We start from the raw sequence: 20,428 nt of genomic DNA on the forward strand, positions 1-20,428 counted from the left end.
AATAAAATCATGTCTCTAAGAACAATAAAAAAAAAGTGACATAGTTCTGATTAGCTATACTTGTTTATTTCAAAAAGAAATTGAGGGATTTGTATGCTGTTTCTGTCTTCTGTGCCACGACATTTTGCTAGTTTCACCAGTAAGTTAAGTAGCAACAGTGGTCAGTTAAGTACTAAGTCAGGTCAGTAGTAAGTTAGGACGTAATAATGCAGAAAGGATGCTTTTTAGTATTTCCTGAATGTATCCATTTAGCCAGCGTCTAGCGTTTGTGGTTCTGCCAGGATGCTATTTAGGAAATAGTAAACCACTTAAATAAAATTTTAAACTGAAAGTGGTAAATCATTTAAATTAGCATAGAACCCAGGTTTTGCTGTTGGAAGATCCAAAATGGGGGTCGAAGTTTGATTCTGTACCAGCTGTTGTAGGTTGGGTAACACCCCCACCCCCCACCCCCCAACATCAGGATGGACAGGGGAGCAGGAGAGGCAGCAGGACGGGCTGATTTGGAGAAGCTGGGGCGGCACGCGCCTGGTGGTTTGATCTTTAAAGTTAAGTTCGTATGGAAACCACCTTTCCAAATCTGCTGCGGAAGCACTCGGAATTTCTCATCTGCAGTTCCCAGCAGGAGACCCTCACCTGTCCCCCTGAACGTGGAAAAGCAGATGCAGAAATGACAGCCCCATGTTTTCACACTTCAGAGATTTCTGCTCTAGCTTCATTTTTACGGCCCAGTGGTCGCGAGCAGGTGGAGACACGTTTGCATCTTCTCTAGGCCCATAGCTAGGTTTTCAGTCCCTCTGGGGGTCTCTGCCCGCCGGGGTCGCTCGGCCTCCCTGAAGCTCGGAGCGTCACCCGTTTCTTCCAGGCTCCGACGCAGACTTCTCTTCCCACGTTACACTGTCCACGGCTTCAGCTTCTTGTCACGTGGGCTCGTCTTTGAATCTCATTAGTGGAAAGGGTAATGGGGTTTAGTCTGCACGTGACTCCCCATGCCGGGAACGTCTGCTGCTCCAAGGCCCGCCCTGGTCTCCCGCAGGCCACCGGCCGCCCCGATTTCCCGTGCCGTCCCTGGCGGTGCCCAGGCTGCGCCTGCCCCCGGGAGCTCCTCTGGGCGTCCGTCCTGAGGCCTCTGCTCCTGCTGTGCACACACACCTGTATCGGAGCCGTGACTGGGCCAGATGACAGCGATAATCTCCATTTCATTCTGCGCTTAAGACAAGATTTGCTCATATGTGTGTCCCTAGCCCGTAACAGATCGTTCATAAGTGTTGGACTACATTTTACTTTGGAAAACAGCCGTTCCATTTTTCTTAAACACAGCCCCTGGGATCTTCTCTGTGTTTTCTGTAGGATTTGATGATGATGGCGCCCACGTTACTGATCCTTTTGGGGGCCACCATGACCCTGCGAGCAGATGGGATCCCTGATAAATGTAAGTGCCATCTATTAAACTCAATAATGTCTCTTAAAACCCTAAGCACATGACAAAGCTTCTGGCATTGTTTTCTGCTAAATGATCCCTACACTAAGAGATTATATGTGGATTTTTCTTAAAGGGGTAGAATATTTGTCCTTATCAGAATACCAACTCTTTAAACGTGCCGTGCTTTGAGAAGGCAAGGGGAACTGAAATGCAGATTTATGCTGCAACGGGGAATCGTTTTGCAAGCGTGGGTGTGTGGGCCCCACAGAATGAAGCCCCCGGAATTAAGCTGGTGCCAGTGGCCACGTGGGGACATCTGTCCTGCAAGGGAGAAGTTAGGAGGCCTCACGGCCAGAGGACAACTCTCTCCCACCGTGTTTGGCTGGGAAATTTGTTGATCTGTGGGTTGGGTGTGAAGACAGGGTCTAAGGAAACTATCACAGGGCCCGTGCCCAGTGATGGCTAAGAGAACTTCCTACGCAATGACATTGTTTTCTATCTGCGCTGCCTGACGCAGGCGCTTGTAGCCAAGGGCGACCGCCAAGTACTTGAAAGATGGCTCCTGCAGCTAGGGCAGTGAAGGCCGTGTGTTTTTTTTAGTTCGTTAGATTTTAATCGCCCCGCGTGGCCACTGGCAACCATACCGCGCGGTGCAGTGTGGGCAGGACCCTGGGAGTCTGCAGGGGCCCGGAGTGGAGGCTGTTAAATATCCAGGATCAGTGGAGATGTCTGAGCACATTGTCAACGAAGCAAAGGTGGTTTCGTAATTTTCCCACAATATTATCTTAATTTTAGGAAAAATGTAAAAGGGTTTAGTCCCATACGCCTGGGGATCAGGGACTGTGTCACATGGTGGCGCCGTTCTCAGCGGTAGGGTCATAGGTCATTTTTCTTTTGTCTTTTTCCTCTCATCTGTGCTTTCCAAAATTTCTAAAATGGCCACCATCGATTCTGTAATTGAAATAAAAGCTTCTATTTTGAAGGCAACATTAGAGAGGGGTTAAGGAAAAAAAATTTTTAAAATTCTTTTCCCCCCAGAAATGACTATTTAAGTAGTTTGGCTTTGAATCATGATAAGAAATCCATTTGACATCACGAGCCAGTCCCCATACAAATACGTGAGTACGTTTATGTAATGGAAAGAAGTTCATGGAACAGAACTGTTATGGAATGTTTCCTTATGTCTGGTATACAAAGCTCTGCTTCCGTGTCTTCTCTGCCCTCTTTTCCTCGGGGTCAGTGAAAAATATTGCTAGCCACAAACCAATGCATCACCCCAGGCGTTACTGGATTAAGGCCCGCAGCTTGAAAACTATGGTTCTAAAAAATAATGATAGAGTCAAATATTCATAGTTCAGTTAAAAAGCTGAAGGTGATCTAGGTAAACACCTGGGCAAAATCAGAAAAGATAATGAGTCAAAAGCAGCGGTAGCCCTGGCTGGAGTGGCTCAGTTGGCTGGGCAGCATCCCACAAACCGAAAGGTCGCTGGTTCGATTCCCGGGCAAGGCACATGCCCGGGCTGTGGATTTGGTCCCCGGTCAGGGCGCATGCAAGAGGCAACCAATCGATCTTTCTCTCTCATAGCGACGATTCTCTCTGTCTTTCTCCCTCCCTTCCCCTCTCTCTAGAATCAATGAAAAAAAAAACTTCTTCTAAGATGAGTTCGGTATTACACACTCAAACAGCCGTTACAGGGTCCCGGAGCGCACAGTGGAATATTTCAGATCTTTCTGAAGGGCTGCCTCTGTACAGCCTGGTGGAACCTGCGTTAACCTCTTCTTCCTCTTCCGGACAGGCTCCCTTCTCCCCCCTGTCAACTTCACCATTAAAGCTACCAGCGTGGCCCAAGTCCTCCTGAGCTGGGAACCGAATCCCCATCAGGAGCGGAGGGACGTTCAGCTCGGCTATCACGTGAGGGTCCACGTGGCACAGGACAGTGACGTAAGAGTCCATTCTGGTGGCCGTCGGGATTTGGACGGCACTTTCCTTCCCAGAGCAAATTCCCACGCAGCAGAACCGGGGGGGCGGCTGAGCGCGGGTGCGCGCCGGTCAGCGGCAGCCCAGACCTTTTAACTCTGGGACAATCCTCTGTCTTAAGAAAGAAAGTTTAGGAACTTCTGAGGTACAGTGGATTGGATATTGGTTTTGTTTTCTCTGAAGTAGTCAAACACACACACACACACACACACACACACACACACACACACACAGAAAAGGTTGGCTAAGGAAAATGGAGGAAAGCAAATGGCCAAATCGCAGTTCCTGTGTCTGCGACCTTGGACCCAACGCGTCCCCCTCAGCAGCCCGGGCCACTGCAGGTTCCTGCTAAAGCACCTGGTGCCCGGCAGGTGTCCGATAAAATGGAGCAAAGGGCGAAGCAGTTGCATGGCACTAAGTGCCTTTCGGTCAGTACGGAATTCTAGAGACGATTGTGTCCGAAAGTTCCCGGTGGGAAGGGACTGGGAGTAGAGACAGCGGTCAGAGGGGCTGGGGCTGTATCTGTCAGCTTGTTTTTATGAGAAGGATGTGTGTGGGGGAGGGAGAGAGGAATGGATTGTGATGTTTTCATTGTATCGGTTTTTTAAAAACAGGAAAAGCACGAGAATTGGGGGATTTGTTTATTCATTTTTAAAAACCACTTTATGGAGGGATGACCGGCCTGGAAAAGCTGTGCGTATCTAATACATACAACTCGTGAGTTTAGGGTTAATCCGTGGGTTTCATTCCTTAGCAAACCTATTTCATTGCCTGCTACGTGCCATTTAAGGATCGGAAGAAAAGGCGTATTTGTTTAAAACAGTCCTCTTCAGGCTATTTTCCTTCTATGCACCGTGACCCGTGGGTTTTATTTTTAGTATGAAACCAAGGACACGAAAAGGAAATATGAGGCCCCCCTTCATAAAGGCCTCTCGGCCAGCGTGAGGACCATCCCGTGGGAAGACCGCTCCATCCCGGCCAGCGACTGGGTGTCCGCCGAGCTGAAGGCCCCGCCTGGTGAGACGGGGCTCCCACGTTCGGCCTTTGTCGGTCCGGAAGAGTCGGAACGCTGACAGCGTGCCCTCCTTGAGCCCACCACCAGGCCCTGCCCGGGGCTCTTCCCCGCCACAAATGCGTGGCCCAGGCTGTCCTCCCTGCTTCTTGTCCTAACCCATCGAAAGCCACCCCCCAACGTAGCTGGGGGGCTCTCCAATGTCAGAAACCAGCTTCCTGCCCCAGTAAGTGGCCCTTTGCACGTAGCAGGCTTCTGCAGATACATGATGCCAATCACTGTTTGGACACGGGTGGGACGCCCCTGGTCCCTGTAGTTTCAGAGGAAGCCCAAGACTCGGACGCTGTCGTGACGGTTTCTTGTTCTTTCATGGCTGACCATCCAGGGCCTCCCGGAAGCTCGGCTGAGAACTTGACGTGCACCACGAACACCGTGGCAGATAACGCCGCAGCGCCCAGGCCGTACCGGGTCTCTCTGCACTGCGCCTGGCGCGCGGGCGCGGCGGCCCCGGCGGACACGCAGTATTTCCTCTCCTACAGGTCGGTGCCCGTTTCTGCCTCTGCAGCGGGGTTGTTTCTGCCAGGCTTGGCAGCTCACGAGTGTTCCGGCTTAGGTACGGCTCCCAGACCGAGGCGTGCCGGGAGTACCGCCAGGACACGCGGCACAGGAACGCCGCGTGCCGGTTCCCCAGGACGGCCATCGACGGCAAAGGGCGGAACTCGCTGGCGGTGCTCGTTACCGGCTCCAGTGGGCGCTCCGCCATCCAGCCCTACGATCAGCTGTTCGAGCTTCATGAAATCGGTAAGGCAGGCGCTGCGCCGGAGCCACAGCGCCTCACACGCGCAGCCGAGGAGACGTCACCTCCCGGGACTCCTTGTCTGCTGCTGACACCACAGCGCCCAGGCTCTCGGCCTCGAGGCTGCGGACACCGGGGCCTGGGTAACCATGGCGTGCGGCTCTGCCGCGCTCCTGGCTCGTACCCACTGGACGCCGGTAGCGCCCCCGCCCCCAGCCAACTGTGGTGACAGGAATGTCTCCAGACTTTGTCAGACGTCCCCTGGGGGACCGAGTCTCCCCCAGTTGAACCCCATGACACCCTGCGGAAGGAAGTCACTCTGCCTCTCAGCAGCCATGACTGGTGTTGAGAAATGTCTGCCCACGGGGCCTGGCGTGGATCGGTGACACCTCCGAGCAGTTCTGCTCCCCTTGCCCACAGGAAGGCCCTTGGCTCTCCACAGCGGCCAGGTGTCCCATCCCACGCCCACGCTGCCCGCCCCGATCTTACGACCTTTCTGCATTCTTTTCTGTCTCCTCTGGAGTCTCTGAGTTAAAAAGGTCTTTCTCAGCCTGTGATCCTCAGATACAAACATTTTACCTAAGGTTTCGCTTGCTTGGGTCTCAGGGAGGAGGCAGTCTCCTGCCTGCTACACACACGCACGGGTGAAACCTGCCAGGAGCCCCTTACTCCACCGTCTTGTGACGGACAGCTGGCCTTCAGCAGGGGGCGTGGGGGTGGGGGCCGGCCCCTCCGCTGACCACCTGGGGGGCCTCAGACAAGCTGCGCCTCAGTCTGACCTGAAAATGGGAGGAAGTAACGCTTCCTACAGGTTTTGTGAGAACTAAGTGTGTGAATTATAAAGTGCTTAGACAGCACCTTGTACGGGTATCCAAGAAATACACAAGATATTATTATTTACAGGACACGATTTGGCTGTGACCCACCTACATTAACTAGGATATAACTTTGTTTAAAGAATCACAGCATTTACTAAGAAGTAACATGACTGTCTTCAATAGCATGTTCCTTGGGTGACTTACACGTCACTTTCATGGCAACAGGTAACAGCAATGCTGAGAAGGACTTGGGGAGTGATGAACTTAACAGGAAAGTAGCCAGAACCTGATACCAACCACAGGAATTCATTTGCTTTGTATGATTTCCAGTTCACCGAGACCAGTTCCTCAGATTCCTAAACCAAGTAAACACTCGTTCGGTTAAAAGCTTTCCGGACAGGGAACGGCAGGCTCTGGAGCCAGTGGGCCCCCCTCGTGGGGCCGTCTTGTCCCCGTGACTCAGTAATTGCGAGATCTTAGTCACATAACCTAAGACAAGAACACTCACTTAAAAATAATTTCCACCCACATGACACAGCCAAAGACAGTCAAGTGACGTCTCAGGGGAAGGGACTCAGCGCTTGTTTTAAAGACAAGACCAGTTTAGCCCAGTGTGTTCTTCTGGTGCCAGAGTAGCGCGGAGCTTTCTACCGCATCCCGCAAAGGAACCAGAACAAGACCCGCTGATGAGATGGAACAAGAGCTGCAGCTGGACGCGGCGGCGGTCCTCCCGGGGAGGCGGGGCCCGGCAGGTGCTCCGGGCAACTGCTCTTCGGGATCCGTTTTGCCTCCAGCTCCAGCAGTTAGAACGGGTGGTGGGCTGGTCTTGCCATGAGCCGAAGGGGGAAGAGCGTCTACCCTTCAGTGCCCTTTGGAGCAGGAACCCCGGAGGGCTGCAGGTGGGGTCCCTTCTTCCGTGTGACGAGACAGGAGTCGTAGGTGAGCCGCCGGGTTCCTGTGGCGTGGAGATCAGTCAAGTACATCTTGAGGGCAGTCGCCTGAGAAGGTGGCTGGGATGCTCCCGCCTGCTCACGGCCCCTCCTTGTCTAACCTAGATCAAGTGAACCCTCCCGGCAACGTCACGGCGGCCATAGAAGGGACCCGCCTCTCCGTCTGCTGGGACAAGCCGGTGTCTGCCTTTCCGACCCAGTGCTTCGATTACGAAGTGAAAATTCTCAACACACAGAAGGGCTACTTGCAGGTAATTCCTCAGGTCGTCCCAACCTGCGACGATCTCACTCTCCCAGCAGGGTCTTAAAAATGATCATCAGCGACCACTCTGGTCATAGCTTTGGACCAAAAAGGTCCCCGATAATTACATCCACCCAGACTTTACAAGAATAAACCAAACCTTACTGGCCTTTTGCCTCAAAAGGACGTACTTTTAGGTGAAAATAATGCAAAGTATCAGATAAAAACTCAGCACCACTGTGGTGGGCTTGCCCCAAGCCGCAGCCGCCGTGGGGAACAGCAGGGAGGTTTCTCAAAAATTAAACATCGAGTTACCAGACGACCCAGTGGTTCTGGGTCTGCATCCAAAACCGCCAGCAGGGCGTCAGGGAGAAATGTGGGCGCCGATGATCACCTCAGCTTCCCGTACAGCAGCTGAGGGGAGGCGACCCCCCAGGAGTCCAGACAAACGAATAGACAGAAGGAGGGAAATGCATAAGACGCAACATTATTCAGTCTCGCCGAGGGAATTTGGACCCAGGCTACGACGTGGCCAGACCTTGAGGACAGCGAAGGGGACTAAGGTGGCCGCTGACAACAAACGCTGTACAGTTCCACTTAAGTGGCACCATGAGAGAGTTCATGTCCCAGAGACAGAAAGAAGCTGGTGGTTTCTAGGGGCTGAGGCTGAGCGTTTCGGTTTTGCAAGAAGAAAACCGTGCTGGAAATTGCGTGACCGTCCTTATCGCGGCTGAACTGCGCACTTAAAAATAGCGACGCCGGTAAATTGTATGTTGTGTGTGTTTTGCCGCAACTTAAAAACACTCATGAACACCCGGGGACGGAGTCCGAGGGCAAAGGAAGGGAGAAGGAGGCGGCCCTTGCTGAGTGCCAGCTGTGAGCCGCGCTCCACTCTGCTCGTCTGCTCCGCCCTTCAGCCACTCCACAGGCGACTGTCACCCCGTTTTACAGGAAGGTGACGCACTGAGTGACCAGGAGACTTGCCTGAAGGCACAAAGCTAGAAAACCACAGCGCACTCAGGGTTCAAACTCATGTCCTACCAAACGTAGGCAAAGCCGGTTCAGTGCAATTCCATTTGATTCAACACATGTGTACAAACTGACTTCTCCTGAGCGATGCTAAGGCTTTGTTTAAAAAAAAAAGAGGTTTGTTTTTCTTCTAAAACCATAGTCACAGGCATCGGAAGCGACGGAAGGGTTTTTACTCAACACTGAAATAGGAGCGCATCTGTAGGACCAAGGGACAATTTTGGTAGCGGCAGGAAAGCGGATGTGGGGGTCCCTTGGATGTAGGGGTGCTGGCCAGCGGCTACTGCAGCCGTCCAAGCACAAGCTGCCTGGAGGTGAAAGGCTCAGGGCTGTGGGCCGGGGCGGAAGGGGAAACACTGCAAGGAGGAGTTAAGGAGTGGGAGGCGGGGTCAGGGACACGTGCTGGTTTGGGGCCCTGGGGATCGGCTGGACTGCGGTGACACGGATCAGGAGGCGGGCGCAGGAGAAGCGCTTCTGTGAGAGCAGACGGCCCCGTTCCCGCACCAAAGTCACCAAGGTTGTCAGCGCCGACTGAGCGCAGACGATCAGACGGAGCCTTCCAAACTCGCTGTTTTGCCCATCAAAGGCTCACTGAATACTGGCTGTTTTCATGTGATTCAAGCGAATGTATCCTCAGGCTGGGGCTAGAAAAGGTCATTGCCTTTAACTCCGTGACCCGGGAGTTAGGGGTTATTATTCCTGTATTATGGGGAGGGAACGGCGGCTCTGAGGGGTCAAGGAATTGTCTGTCCTGCGGGCAGTGGGGGGGAGAGCTAGAATGCAACCCGTCCTTGAGGTCCCTGCTCTTTCTGCTTCCCTGGGCACCCCCAACCCCACCGCGCCCCAGAGTTGTAGGCCAGGGATCAGCACACTTTTTTAGTAAAGGACCAGGTGTTTCAGGCTTCACGGTTCCGGCCACCACCCTCCCCTCCGTGCGCAGGGCAAACGCGGCCGCAGGCTGCACAGGCACGGCCGGGCCTGGGCCGGTGGGGCTTTGTTCGTGGGGCCTGAAATCCCAATTCCATGCAATTTCGTGTGTCGTGGAATAGTGTTCTTTTGACAGTTTTCAATCATTGAAAGATACAGAAAGCAGGCTTAGTCTGCAGGCCTGAGGGGCCGCGGGGTGTAGGATGGAGACCAGGTGACAGTGCGGGACATGTGAGTACAGATGGGGGGACGAGAAGAGGGACCATGCATCCTGCTCCCAGCCACGCCCGCCTTTCCATCTGGAAACACCATTCAGACCCAGATGGGTCCCCCAAGCCCACACTTGCCCGTTTTATTTGTTTTGGTTACACGACAGCATTCCCCAGAGGGCGACCCCCACCGGTCCACCCGACGCAGCCTGAAATAAACCAGTCGCTCTGTGTCCTGTTGCTTGTCCATCAACCACCGGAAACAGCCCGTCCCTTAGGCGGCCCTCCCATTCTGCCAGGGGCATTACTTAAAGTAGGCATCTAGAGGTGACTACAATGCTATTTTCCCTCCTTTAGGTGGGGAAAACGATGACCGGTGAATTCACCGCCACGGTCAGTGACGTTTCTCGGTACTGCATCGCGGTGAGGGCCACAGTCAGCTCTACGTGCCGGGCGCCGGGGCTCTGGAGTGCGTGGAGCCGGCCCGTTTATGCAGGTGAGTATCCGGCTTCTACTTAAAAGCCAGGGAGCTCATTCCTGGTGAAAGCAGGTGCGCCTGGAGTGTGCGCTTTCACGCGTGGGCGCCGCCACTCAGGGCCATGCCCGCTGTGCCCCTTTGCCGCCGACCAGGGGTGGACTCACCCTGAAGCCGGTGACCCTCAAGCGTCCGAGCTCCTCGCTAGCGCCAGACTTTCCCAAACCCTGTACCTAATGTTTTTTTCAGATGGCCGGATTCTCTTTCTATGCGATTTTCTGTAACCACATTTTTTATTTTGGGAAAATTGCAGATTCACGGGCAGTTGTCAGACGTAAGGCAGGGGGGCTGGTGAAGCGCTCACCCAGGCTGGGCTCGGTCCTCGGACGGCGGCGGCCTTTCCTGTGGCCCCTGCGGGGGCGGAGTGGTGGCCAGCACGCAGGCTTGCGGCCCCTGACCGAGGCAGCCCTGCCTCCCCTCTCTGGGCCTCAGTTTCCTCACCTCTGCGTCCCCTCTGACTCTGCCGTTCACGCCGCCTCTTGCTCTACCACAAACGTGCAGGGAGGGAAACTGTGGTCCGTGTGGAGGGTTATTTCCAGCTTGTGTTTGGTTTCTTATTCACGCTCCACAGTGGCACTGCTGGGGATCTGGACACACTATGGCCTCCCCCCACTCTGCCAAGGGCACATTCTGCCATCATGTGGGCCTAACCCCATTTTCTTATGAAGAAGAGCTGATCGATATTACTACTCAAATATAAGTCATTGATTCTGGCATTTATTGCCCTGCTCAGTGTAGGCTCATTAATGGATTTAATCAGTGCAGACTTTTCATTTTTGTCCTGCCCCTCAGAGACACTGGGGTGGGGAGGGGGGAGCATCTTTCCTGGAAGGACGGCAGTGATGACCTCAGCCTCCCGTCTGGCAGGCAGGAGATTCTTCTGCCACGTCCATTTCCTGTCCACAGGCTTCCTCTCCCCATTTCATCCTATTGGTGGCATCCCGGAGCCTTCCCCTTCCACTTTCACTGCAGTGCCCATCACAACTGTCCCCTCTTTCTTAGATATTATTGAGTTCCCCTCCTTTGTTCTAAGGTTGGGGAATGGAACCCCAGAGATGTCAATACATTCAGCAGTTATCAAATAGCCAAGCAGTGGCTACTCGTGGATAACTTTCTCCAGTAGGTGACATAGGAGTCAGTCAGTGGAGGGGACCGGATTCAGTGGAGGGGAGTGGATTCAGTGGAGGGGAGTGGATTCAGTAGAGGGGAGTGGATTCACTGGAGGGGAGCGGATTCAGTGGAGGGGAGCGGATTTGGTGGAGGAGAGCAGATTTGGTGGAGGGGAGCGGATTCAGTGGAGGGGAGTGGATTCAGTGGAGGGGAGCGGATTCAGTGAGCCCATCATAGGCCCAGGCTACTGAATAATGAGTGACATGTGGGATGAGCAAGTTTTGATGGAGGAGCTGAACTGCAGCCCAGCTAGGGCTGGCAAAGTGCCAGTGGGCAGGAGGCTAGTGAGTGACCCTTGAGGGGGCAGTGAGCCATGTGCTCTTTGCCTGGCCTGAGACCCGGCAGGAGCTCTCTCCTCCTGTGCTAGGATTTCCAGAGCAGGGAGCAAATGTACTTTTTAAAAACAGAACAAGCAGTTTCACAGTATCAGTCCCTGTCATCAGCTGCCCTTCCCCAACCACTTCTAGGTCTTATCTCCAGAGCCAACTTCCCTCTTTGCATGTCTTTCTCTTTGCTGACCCTCCTTAACTTCCACATTCTCTGTCCCTTCACTGTCCTTGCTGCTGTTTACCAGCTCCTTGAGGTCCTGACCCGCAGTGGGACGCACCGCAGTGAGCAGAGCAAGGAAGTGGGGAAACGCAACTCCCTGCAGGCCTGTCCTTCCCCACGGAGCAGAGGGTGCCCTTCCTGTGCGTCCACCTGCGCTCATTTCCGGCCGAGTCATTGGTCCGGCTCAGGCGCTCCGAGCCCTGCTCCTCGGTGACCAGGCTCAGCCGCAACCTCAGGCTCTGCCTGACCACTGACGGCCCAGATCTGTGCCACGCGGTGCAGGTGCCAGTGAGACGGTCCCGCCAAGGAAGACTCTGGGGTGGGCTGCGCCCGGGAAGCACGCGGCTCACCAGAGCTTTCCGGTGGCTCAGCACGCAGTCAAAGCCCAGAGGGGGCCCGCTGCCCTCAGGGACAGCTCCTTCCACCACGAGACGGCCACCCTCAGGGAACCCTGGCCCTGGCTGTCCTGCCGCCGTGTGGGCTAAGGACACGGTGCTCTTTGAGTCACGTGATGCAACCTAGACCCGTAAGGACTTGATGACAGGGGGTCAAGGCAAGAGATGGGGGGGCGTGTAGGATTTGGGCTGGGACGGAAGGAAGGTCCTGTAATACCAGTGAACGGGGAACACCACCTGTAACCCTCTGACTCGGCATTCCTGGCGGTGGCCGTGTGAGGGGACCCGGTCCCTCGGCCCCGGGCCCATGAGTCAAGAGCTGGAGGTTGGAGGCCGCTGTGAGACCTCTAACCCGCCTCCTCCCTGTACACGTTGGGGGTCCTGCCCCCGGCCCACAGCTCCGGTCTCTGCTCTCAGTCCAGCGCTGGTCCTTTCCTTCTGTTTTCTCTCTTTCTTCCCTGCTGCCGGGAGGCAAGGGCCTTGACCTGGGTCCCGGGGTCCCAGAGGCAGAGCTGGGAGCAGGTCTGGGCCTGGGTGCCTCCGGACCTCGGTCTCTCCCTCGATCCCAGCCCAGTGCACACCCACGCACCTCGCCATCTCCCCGGGCTAGTACAGCAATAGGACCTCCATGAGTTGGGTGTCAGGGTCGACGGGAGCCGACGTGACCACAAACCAGACAGCTGGACCCTGAGCTGGCGCCCAGGAAGGAGGGCTCAGGACGGGCTCGGTGGCTCCCTCCTCCTAGGGCTCACCTCTGCGTGACCACAGAGCAGTGCCCACCGGCTTCCTGGAAGGAAACATCTTTGAGTTTCTCCCTGAGTCAGAGAAAAAGTTCAGCTTATCTGGAAATATTTGTTCTTAAGAAATTCTCCAAGACCAGAGACTCCAGAATTCAAATTAATGGCCTTTTCGGGGGCACCCCGACTTTAACAGAATCGAAATGCTAATCATTTCAGCCCGCAGGACACACACTGTTGGGGGGACGCTTCCCCTTTGTTCTGTCCCCGAAGTAAGAGGAAGCGCTGCCTTTCCTCACTCACTTATGTGACCGACTGTATTTGGTGTTGATAAGTAGCTCAGCAGCAGGGGGTCCACAGTAATTTCCCTCTGGCAGTCAGCGAGAGTTTTCCCTGGCCCTCGTTTCCTTCGCGGTAAAGCTGACCTTGGCCCTCTTCTCCATGGCGGCTCTGTCCTCAGCCTGGGGCCCCACAGAAGCTGGGCTCAGGAATGCCCGGCTTGCCCACCGCCTCCAGGCAGCGCTCCTGACTTTGCTGCCCGCATGCACCTGGCACGTGCCAGTACCTTTATGGGTCTCAGAAATAAAATCCGTGGCCTCTATCCTTTTGCTACGTCGGCGAGAACCTTCGCTCACCCAAGGGCGAGCTGAGGCGAGTAACAAGAGCGTGGTTTAACCGAAAAGGATGTGTCCCCATGGTCAGAAGCCAGCGGGCTATTATCAGGCCCCGGCACACCGGGGCTGCGGGCCTTGCGCCACGTGCGGCGCGAGCGGGCCGAGTGTGGGACCCGATAGTGTTTACATCATTCCTCCTTCTTCCTGCAAGGGCCGACCCTGGCGCAGCTGTAAACAGAGCTTACCCTGCAGACAGACCCTTGCCGGTTCCTGTCTCATGTACGTGAGTGAGTCTGTAGTCCCTGAACGGACTCACTGGGGTGCTCACGCAAGGGCTGGGCGTGGAAAGGCGCGTCTCAGCGCCGGGGACGTGAGCAGGAGCAGGCCCTGCCTCGGGAAGCCCCCCGGGAAACACAGCAAGACGGAGCTCGATCCGACAGCGTCAGCTCTCCCGGTTGTTCTCGGTATTAGCTCTGAGCGCGTGCAGTAGAATCTGGGTCTAACAGGACCCGGCTGCAGCCCCGAGAGCCGACCGTGAGCCCTGGGGCTGTGAGCGTCTGTGGCATTTGGGAAAGCGAAGGTTTGTCCCTCCGGGGCTCTTCTGTCCCGTAGCGACCAGGCATGGCTGCGGCTGTTTGTGAACCCATAGATGCAAATACACCGAACTGTTTAAAACGCTAGGCCACAGGTTTTTATAAAGCGATTCATTCCCATCAGAGCCTGCAGAACATCAGCCGAGATGCTGGTGTGGGGGGCGGCCCCCTGCAGACAGGGACGTGGCCCACAACCCCAGCCTTGTCCGCCAGTGTGGACGCGTGGTCACCGGGGACGGCCCCGCAGAGGGGTGGCATCCAGCGGGGAAGGGGCGCTCGGGAGGGTGTTTGGGGACAAAGAAATGCTGGGATGTGTTCAGTGGCGTGGCTGCCTGTGCCATCCGTGTGTCCTGGGGCGGGGCTGGGGGAGCAGACCCGGCTGGAACCCCAGCTCCGTCCCCAGCGGTGTGTCCTCAGCCAATGGCCGTGTCTCAGCTGCAGGCTCCCTGGCTGTGACCCGAGGAGCCCTCTGCCCGCCTCGTGGCACCGCGGTGGCCACAGCAGGACGTCACGTACAGACTTTGCCATGTCGCGGTTGTGCGCGCCCAGGACAGTGGTGTAAAACAAGCCACTCTGGTCACCAGTGAGTCTGATACTTCACTGCGGCTTGCAGTCAACCGCGTGAGCATACGCTTTTCTGAGGTGTCCACGAAACACGGGACACGAAGGCGCAGGGGCCCGGAGGTCCCTGAAGGGGACACAGGCGAGGGGACTGAGGCCCAGACAGTTGCCATCACTGTGAGCTGGGGACAGAACGCATCTGCAGACCAGACAGGGCTCCCTGGCATTCACCACGGGGCATGTGGGGGTGGGGAGGGCTCCCAGGAGGGAGGCCAGGCTGTGAGGGTGGGCAGAGCCGCCGGGACCTGTGTGGATCCCAGCGGGGAACCGGGAGAGCAGGACCACGATGGGGACTCAGAGAGAGACGTCTTTTGATGTGGAGAAGGCCTGAGCTGAGCGAATGATGTCATTTTTGGGCGCATTCGTGGGGTGCCACGGGGCAGCTGGAAAGGCAGACGCAGAGGGGGCCGTGTGGGTGCACCGGGAGCGGACAGGAGAGGCTCGCACGGGGCTCAGCACGAAGCGGGCAGCCGTGCCAATGGCAGCGGTGGCAGAGGACACACAAAAGCCATCGAAGAGGAGGAGCCGGTGGGGAGAGCAGCTGAGAGCATGCGGCTTCCAGCCGGAGGCCACGGCCTGGAGGAGGTCGGGGAAGTGAGGCCGGAGGAAGAAGCGCAGAGTCCCTGGCGCGGGAATGGAGGAGGCCCAGGACGCAGAGCGCGGTTTGGCCACATTGGCGTTGGGCTGGGGGACAGAGGATGAGGGGACAGCTGGGGAGATGGCAGAGCGGGGTCAGGACACAGGACGCCGGGAACATCGCAAAGCCCGGCAGACAGGTGCAGGGTCGGGGGAGAGCTTTGGGGGCAGGAGGTGAACCCCGAGTGAGCGATCCTGGGAGGCGACCACGCCGGGGCGGAGGCTGGAGTCCCGGGGCGCAGCCTGCAGTCACCCCCTCTGGCAGGCTGTGAGGTGCCCCGGGGTCTGGGGGAGTCCCAGGCTATTGGCACGGGTTTAAAGGCCCTCTCGCTTCTCCTTTTGTAAAAAACGCAGTGAGTGGCAAACTGCGTCCTGGGACCTGTCTGTCCTGGCGCGGAGCCATTTCCGGCCTTGGAACACGTGCTGCTTGCCATGCAGTTCGCTCTCTAAGTCGGCTCACAGTTGTGCAGCTTTTCCTTCGGAAACCTCCTCGCCCCCCTCGAGCGGGCAGGCTCTGGGGTGCACGGCCCGTACGGGCGCCCCCACGTGTCTGCTGAGTGAACAGCGCTGGGCGGTGGCAAGTGGCCCCACTGCCGCCATTTTGTCATTCCGCGCTGCTGTCAGCTGGGTGGGGGGTGTCCCCCCTCCCCAACCCCCCACTGGCCGCTGAGACACCGGGGCTCAGGAGGGTCAGGTCCTTGCCTGGCCCCGCCAGCACCTGCTCCTGCTGCCGGAGCCCGTTTCTCTCACGGTCACGAGCTCAGCGCCGGTTCCTCCTTCCTTTTCCCCCCAGGACACGAGGCGCGGAAGCCCTGGAGGGAGTGGCTGCTGGTCCTGCCCGCGGCGGCCGCCTGCTGCCTGCTCGTGTCCTCGCTCGTCTGCAGGACGTAGGTGCTCTGCAGCCCGGGCGCTGCCGCGGGGCGGGGCGCCGAGGCTTAGGGTCCTTGTCCTCAGGTGGGATTTCCAGTGTGTCCCTGTCCCCGGGGCAGCCGGCCGAGGACGAGGAACGCGCAGCGGCTCGCGGAGCTGACGGGGCCCAGCGCTGTCCCCGGCCTGTCGGATCGTGCGACGGTTTCCACACCAGCCTTCTGTTGGTGTCTGCGGCCCGGCCGTCCCCTGAGCACGTGGCTGCCTTTGTCCCCACACCTTTTACGTCTCCGCTCAAGGAAGGCAGTGCGTGGGGTCGGGACCACCACAGTCCCTGCCCTGTGTGACCCCGCCCTTCGGTCATCTGCCCCGAGGGGCCGATCGATCTTGGGTCAGACACATTCTAGAAGTGACGTGCGGATCTGGTGAGCCCACGAGAGACCGCGAACGGCCCCGTAAGGACTCCTCAGCCACCTCAGCACTCAGCCCAGGAAGTGCTGCACAGGACGCCCCGGAACATGCGCTGTGCTGGCCCCGGCTCACGTTAGGCTCTGGGACGGTCACACTGTGATAAGTGCTGTTTTCCAGGGGGTCTAGGGCTGGGGGCGGCGTTTCAAAGGGGGGGAAAGAGAAATTCTGTGAGCCAGCACCGTGGGAGAAGGTGCTGACCACACATGCACCGCACACGGAACACACGCACGTCACACATGGACACGTGCCACACATGTGCCACGCACGTGCCACACAGAACACAGGCCTTGTGTGTCCAGAACTTGGGCCCGGTAACATGTGGCGGTGTGAGCAGTTACCAGTCAGTCTTTCTGGGTCATTTGGAAGTCACCAGAGCGCTGCGGTCCCCCTGAGGTCTGCAACCACAATGACAATGTAGATGTTTGGGGTCTTGGTCCTGGAATAACGAGGTCCATTTTCAGAGTAACCTTTAAGGGCCTAATTCCTGCCCCTCCCCCACTCTGTTTTCAGGTGTCACGTATGGACCAAATTGTTCCCACCAGTTCCAGCACCAAAAAGTGACATTAACGATTTCATGGTGACCGTGAACTATGAGGTAATGTTGAAGGCTCTTTTGACATGTTCTGCCTCCCCAGGGTGGGTCCCGTGGGACTTGCCACAGTGGCCGGTTTTTCACGTCATAAAGCAGGGTCCCCACCCGGGAGGCCGGGGGTGTTCCGTGGCGACAGTTGGCTGACTGTTATATGTGTCTGTCACTATCTGTGGGCATTGGAAAGGTCCTACCCCAGTCACCTTGAGTGAGAATTTCCTCCCAGCCATCCCTCCGGTGACCGTAGGCAAGTCCTTCAAACCGGGACCCCTACAGAGTAAGAGGCACCGATGCGGGGCTCCAGGGCCTGCTAGTTCACGCTTCCCGAGGCCGTGTCTCTGCCCAGGGGCTTCCTGTGTAACGGGGCTTCTCTGGGGCTCGGCCCAGCTCCTCAGTGAGACGGACCGGAGAGCAGGTGACCCCTCCCCGCTCGCACACTCTCAGTCCCTGTTCCCCATTCAGGGCACGGGGGCTTCCCCAGGCGCTGACTGGCCTACCCAGTCAACAGCTGGCTACCCAACCGTTCCGGCATCGTTTTTTGAAAAAAGTCACTTTCCCTAGGGAATCGTCTCGACGCCTTTGCCGCAAGTTGGATGTTTGTGTATGTGTGGACCTCCTTCTGGACTCTCTGTGGCTTCCTTGGCCTGCTCCTCTATCTTTATGGCAACTCAGTGCCGTCGTAATTACTAGAGCGTCACTGTAACCCTGGAGGCCGGGTCGTGTTTCCTCAGCGTAGGTGCTTCTCACCTCCATGTGAGCTTCAGAGCCACTTACCAGTTTCTACAGAAAAGGCTCCTGGGATCTTGGCCAGAACTGTGTCGTGTTACAGGGTCATTTGGGGAGCAGGCGGTCTCAGCAACCCCGAGGCTTCCGCTCTGCAAACAGGACCCGTGGGCCTGTTTTTGTGGGTTTGCTCCCCTGGCGCTCGGCAGAGCTTAGTGATCTCAGTGGGTAGCTGTGTGACCTGCCTGCAAGCCTGTCCTTACACAGAATGGTTCCTCAGGTCGGGGGTCACCAAGCCTATCCTAGGAAGAGACAGGCAGTGAGTATCTGCGGGCGAGGCGGTTTATCTGCAGGGTAAAAGCCGCCGTAAACGGTGCGCAGACGACGCGCTGGGTTCTGTCACTTTGCTCCCACTCGCAGACAAGCAGCCGGACCTGCGCACGGGCTGGCGTTGGCCGACCGCTGCTGTAGGTCGAGCAGGTTTCTCACCCAGTTCCGTTTCCTCTGTCCCAAAGCGCTCGCAACTGGGTGAACCAACTGGTGCCTCGTTGTAGGGGCAGGAAAGGGACCATCAAGCGCTCCCCAGATGGACCGTGTCAATAAACCCCGGCCTGGGGGGAGCAAGGATCCCCTGCCCGTGTCCCCACCCTTGGGGACCGGGGAGAGCAGGCCCTGCGGTCTTGTGAACCACAGCTCTTCTGGGGGGACCGCGGGCTGTGGTGAGGAACCCCCCTGCGGCCCCTCTGAGCTGTGCTGTGGGGTCCTCGCCCCCAGGAAGCCCTCTGTCCTGCCGCTTCATGGGGCATCTTGTCTGGCCTCTGATTTCCCAGCGGGGCCCCCAAGACTGCCTTTCAAATCCTGAGGCTGCTGAAAGGGCTTCCTGTTGTTCATTAAAATCAAGCCCTGTGTGCAGAATAACAACTCGGGGCAGATAAGCTGGTTTCCGATAAGCAAAGATTAGCATCACTGTCTCTGCCCTTTGCAGAGTCATTTAAAAAAGAGGAAGGAGGTGAGGGAGGGGCAGGAGAGAGACACAGAGAGACACCCAGAGAGAGAGGAGAGAGCGTGGGCGCGGGGAGAACCGGGGAGAGGTACTGTGGCCTTCTGCTGGCCGCCCTGCGGCCCAGGTGCTGCGCCCGGGGGAGGCGGGGAGGTGGGGAGCGCGCCCACTGCGGGGCGGGCACAGCGGGGCCGCGCCTGGCAGAGCCTCAGCCTCTACCCCCAAAGGCAAAGCCTGTCTAGTCCTCTTTCGGGGCCCCTGCTACCACCCAGGGGCCTGTGGCAGCAAGGGTCTGGCCAACCCCCGGGAAGCATCAGCGGGGGGAGGGGAGCCCTTGGCGTGTGATGGTGCCGCGGACCCGAGCTTGCCCGGTGCCCGGCCGGAGACGTGGGCGGCCGATGCCTCCCAGCGCGGTCCTTGGGCGGCTTTTGGCTCGTTCAGACCCGAGTTAGAAACTGCGATGCGGGGGGGGGGGGGGGGATGAAAGAGGGATAAGCTGGCCTCCAGCAACGAAGAAAAGGGCTTATTGTAAAAAAAAATCTTGTTCTGAGCTTCCCGTTTGCGAGAAACTGGTTCCCGGCCACCCCTTCTTTCTACGGCAGTCACGCCGAGCGCTCCTACGTCCGGGGCGCAGGCCACGGGCCGCCGGCACAGAGCGGCGTCCACGCAGGTGCTGGTGGTGTTCGGCGAACACGGTCGCTCACAGGCCGCGCTGTTTTTACTGCCAGTTTTCTAATTAATTTGTGTTACTTACAATCTCCCAAACGGGACGAACAAACGTAAACTGCAGGCAGAACAAGACGGAGCCGTTGGGAACGATGTGGCCAAGGCGCGTGTAACAAAATACGAGCCGCCACGTGGCGCTGCCCAGCAAGGAGGCAGCTTCTGAGGCTGCTCGGCCCCTGGGCCCCACGGACCTGTGACGGGCGCCGTGTGCGCAGGACCGAAGGGCCGGGGAGAACCCTGGGCTGTGTTTGGGGGACGGGCTTACGTGTATTTCCGTCTTCTCTCTCCTGGATTTTCCATGTTGTCCCCGGTGAACCTGCACTGTTTTTAGAAGCAAAGAGACGGAAGCCAATTAGAAACGACACGCCGGGAGCCGTGTAAGAGGCCGCTCAGGGGAGACGTCTTGTTTTGCAGAAAACCGGCTCGGGAGAGACGGAAAGCGAGGTCATCAGTTACGTGGAGGAGCCGGGCCTCGGGGCCCTGGAGGAGCCGGTGTTCTGACCGCCGGGGTCGGCGCACAGGCCTCGGGGATCAGGCGGCGGCACTGTCCTCCCAGGCGACGGGCGCTCAGGCCTCACGGAACGCGGGTCAGCTGTGCAGCCACACACCCGGACGCCGCTCTCAAATCTGCGGCTGCCGCACGGCGGCCTCCCCTCCCGCGGGCGCCCGGTTAATTCCAGGCTGTCTCTCGCGCAGGCGGGGGCCACGGCACCTCATGTTCCCCCTGAGCCCCTGAATCCTTTTTGAGACAGACAGACAGACAGAGAGGGAGATGGGGGTGGGGGAGGGAGACGCGCACGCTCCACTCCGTGGTCTAGG

General features: G+C 57.5%; 1 protein-coding gene across 1 annotated transcript; it reads left to right on the forward strand.

Annotated features, from left to right (window-relative positions):
• The first annotated feature begins 1,362 nt into the window (after positions 1-1,362).
• On the forward strand, positions 1,363-20,152 carry IL5RA (interleukin 5 receptor subunit alpha). Its single transcript, XM_090283092.1, has 10 exons — positions 1,363-1,432; positions 3,220-3,365; positions 4,280-4,418; positions 4,799-4,952; positions 5,027-5,214; positions 7,083-7,228; positions 9,741-9,879; positions 16,027-16,120; positions 17,082-17,166; positions 20,024-20,152. The coding sequence occupies exons 1-10, from the start codon at positions 1,363-1,365 to the stop codon at positions 20,108-20,110; spliced, it is 1,248 nt and encodes a 415-aa protein (XP_090139218.1). The 3' UTR covers positions 20,111-20,152.
• Positions 20,153-20,428: the final 276 nt, after the last annotated feature.

This window comes from Furipterus horrens, unplaced genomic scaffold, assembly GCF_987537825.1.
Source record: "Furipterus horrens unplaced genomic scaffold, mFurHor1.1.pri manual_scaffold_7, whole genome shotgun sequence".
In the NCBI taxonomy this organism is placed as follows: Eukaryota; Metazoa; Chordata; class Mammalia; order Chiroptera; family Furipteridae; genus Furipterus; species Furipterus horrens.